The sequence below is a fragment of the Olea europaea genome, chromosome 21, assembly GCF_002742605.1.
Source record: "Olea europaea var. sylvestris chromosome 21, O_europaea_v1, whole genome shotgun sequence".
Classification (NCBI taxonomy): Eukaryota; Viridiplantae; Streptophyta; class Magnoliopsida; order Lamiales; family Oleaceae; genus Olea; species Olea europaea.
In genome coordinates, this window is record NC_036257.1 from 17,993,782 (window position 1) to 17,996,585 (window position 2,804).

General features: G+C 34.9%; 1 protein-coding gene across 1 annotated transcript; it reads right to left on the reverse strand.

Moving 5' to 3' along the window:
* Positions 1–1,097: 1,097 nt before the first annotated feature.
* On the reverse strand, positions 1,098–2,059 carry LOC111370984 (heavy metal-associated isoprenylated plant protein 46-like). The gene is made up of 3 exons (XM_022992911.1): positions 1,939–2,059; positions 1,741–1,819; positions 1,098–1,585 (listed from the first exon to the last, which is right to left on the reverse strand). The coding sequence occupies exons 1-3, from the start codon at positions 1,942–1,944 to the stop codon at positions 1,290–1,292; spliced, it is 381 nt and encodes a 126-aa protein (XP_022848679.1). The 5' UTR covers positions 1,945–2,059; the 3' UTR covers positions 1,098–1,289.
* Between the last annotated feature and the right edge of the window lie 745 nt (positions 2,060–2,804).

A 2,804-nucleotide genomic window follows, 5' to 3' on the forward strand; every position in this document is an offset into this window, starting at 1 on the left:
TTTTTTAAAACAAAAAACGAGTTAGACGTTTATTTTTTAAGCGTACGTTTAATACATATTTAATTATTTTCTATATCTATTTGGACCATTCGATATGAAAACGATGCAGTTTTCGAAACAAACTTTTACATGGCATAAACGATTTGTGGATTCAGATAGCACATGATCGCAAACGAATTTTCAAAGTTAGTATATTATAGAAATTTTTAAAATAATAGTTTCAAACGTCCTATTTTAACATGTCATAAATTTTGCTATAGTTGACCACTTCGCATGTCATTAATGAGTGAAAAATTAGGTCATGAGCACTTCAAAATGGTATTAAGAATTCAATATTTTAACTTCATTTGACATCCCGACGAGTGCATCAAAGTAGATTGTAAAAAAAAAATAATAATAATAATAAACAGAGGCAAAATTTTATAGGGTCATTTGACCCCACATCACTCCATGTGGGTCTGCCCCTGCTTCAGGGTGATTTTTCTATTATTTACTTGTATTCGGGTAGATTTAATTAATATTAGTTGATTGCCTTGATTGTGATGCTAATGGTCAGTAGTGCATCTTATTTAAATTTTTACTGAAAATTTTGCGTCTGTTCAATTTCTTATTCAGAAAAATTCTTGTCTTCTCTAAGTTTTCAGTTTTCACAATGAATATTATTTGATTTGTCTGTGGAATATTTTTAATGACACATATATAGAATGCGGAAATTTTTGCTGTGGAAGACGTTGACATTAAATGTTCATTTCGATATTTTCTGATCATTTTTCTCAGCAAAGACATCCACACATCCTTATTAAGTTTTTAAACTCATCCAAGGAAGGTCGATAGGGATTAAGGATTCCCCAATCATATATTATAAAATCAATTAATCTAGTGGTACATAATGGGGTGTATCTAAGAGTGTACACCCCCCTCACATGGGGTGTGGGGTCCACCTGAATAAGTGTTTTTTATTCGGATGGATCCCACATCCCATATGAGAAGGGTGTACACGCTTAGGTACACTATATGTACCGCTAACACCACCGTTATAAAATAGGCCAGTTTACATAAAAGTAGGAGAGCATAAAATGATAGGTAAGGGATCTCGATGCCAAAAGTAAACTTTAAGAACCATTCGTGCAAGAGGGACGACATTTAAGAACTAAATACGGCAATTATACCAAAAGCATATCGAGGGATCAAGCCATAAAATTTGTTTGTCACAAGGTTCAGAAAACTGAAATTTCTAGCCCAAGGACTAATAATTTTGATCCATTTCCAAAGGAAATTGGATTAGTTCATCACATAATGGTGCAAGGATCATAGCTGGGTTCCCTAACTACATGAATTGGGTAGTGATGACCGTTATAACAAGGGACACTGTACCAAACATCTGGTGGGGGTACCGGAGCCTCATTTTTCTTCTTTGTATCACCCTTTTTCTCCTCTGATTTCTTGTCTTCTGTGACACTGACCAAATCCGCGTGTGCCACGTTTTTCCTTAATGCCCTTGTGAGAACCACCGCATCAATTCCTTCTCCGACCACCTCCAATTGGTTCTTTTCCGTCCCTATTAAAGCAGCCGACTCAAGATGTTCTAAAAATTATAACGTTTGTTAGTACGCAAACTAAGGCCTTAACATAGGTACCAAAAATAAAAATGAACATTTAAAATCAAGCCTTAAATTGCCACCATTGCGTTGTGCTGTGTCATGTCATGTCGAGAAATACAGAAGGTGTAGTAAAAATTACTTGATACACCAACAACAGTCTTCAAGGCCTTGGAGCGAGATTTGTCATCATTCATTGACAACCTAATCACAATCTTTTGCTGCAAACAAACAACGATTTAGTACCAAACTTAGGAGAATTCCATCGAATTCTTAGAGAAAATTAAATGAAAATACTATAACTTTTGCGGTTTATTATAGGATTAAAAATGAACTGTACCTTCATTTTCTTGATTTGTGAATGGATTAATGGACTAGATGGCTTTTAAAAAGAGCACAGAAAGTTTGAACTCTTTACTTCTCTTTTTGAAAGGTCTGAGGAGTACGAGAAGTTAGTTTAGTAACTTCAGTTAATTATAGGGGATGATATCGTACTGTACACCCCCAACCCCATACCACCCCACCCCTACACCACACTTCATTTACGCGGAAAGGTAATCTGTAGAAGATTTTAAGAACTCAACCCCACCCCAAAGTAAAGAGAAAATTTTGAATGTGACAATGTCAATCATATATGCACGCGTGTTAGTATCTTTCTTTCAAATAATGACATATACTTCAAATATTTCAAATTATGGCACCTCGATATTCGAGTCAATGCACGGTCACGCTCGAATGCCGATGTCATAATTTGAACTAATAGATCTACTATATGTGCATATATAAAGTTTGAACTCCAACCTTGAGGGCCACCACCACCTCGCTCCTAGAGTTTTGTGAAGGAAGTAAATCGTGAGATGTGTCCTAACAGGTCAGGAAATAAGAGCTGCTTGTACACTGAGCCTATAAAGAGTCTAATTCCATATCTCAGGAACCGAACCCTCACACTGCGGCTGCCAGCAAAGCGTGAGATAAAAGAATGCGCCAAAAGATTGTATATATATGTATGTATTATGATGTGAAAAGTGGGAAATTAATTTTAATGTGATCTTATAAGGAAAAATTACATGATTTTTTTTAAGTTAATATTCCCCAAGATTATTGTTCATTTGTTAAAAAAATTTGAGAAGTGGATTTTTGAAAAGTAATTTTATTTTCTACATGTAGTTTAGAAGTAGGAAAAAGTAATAAGATTTGTGAAAAAAA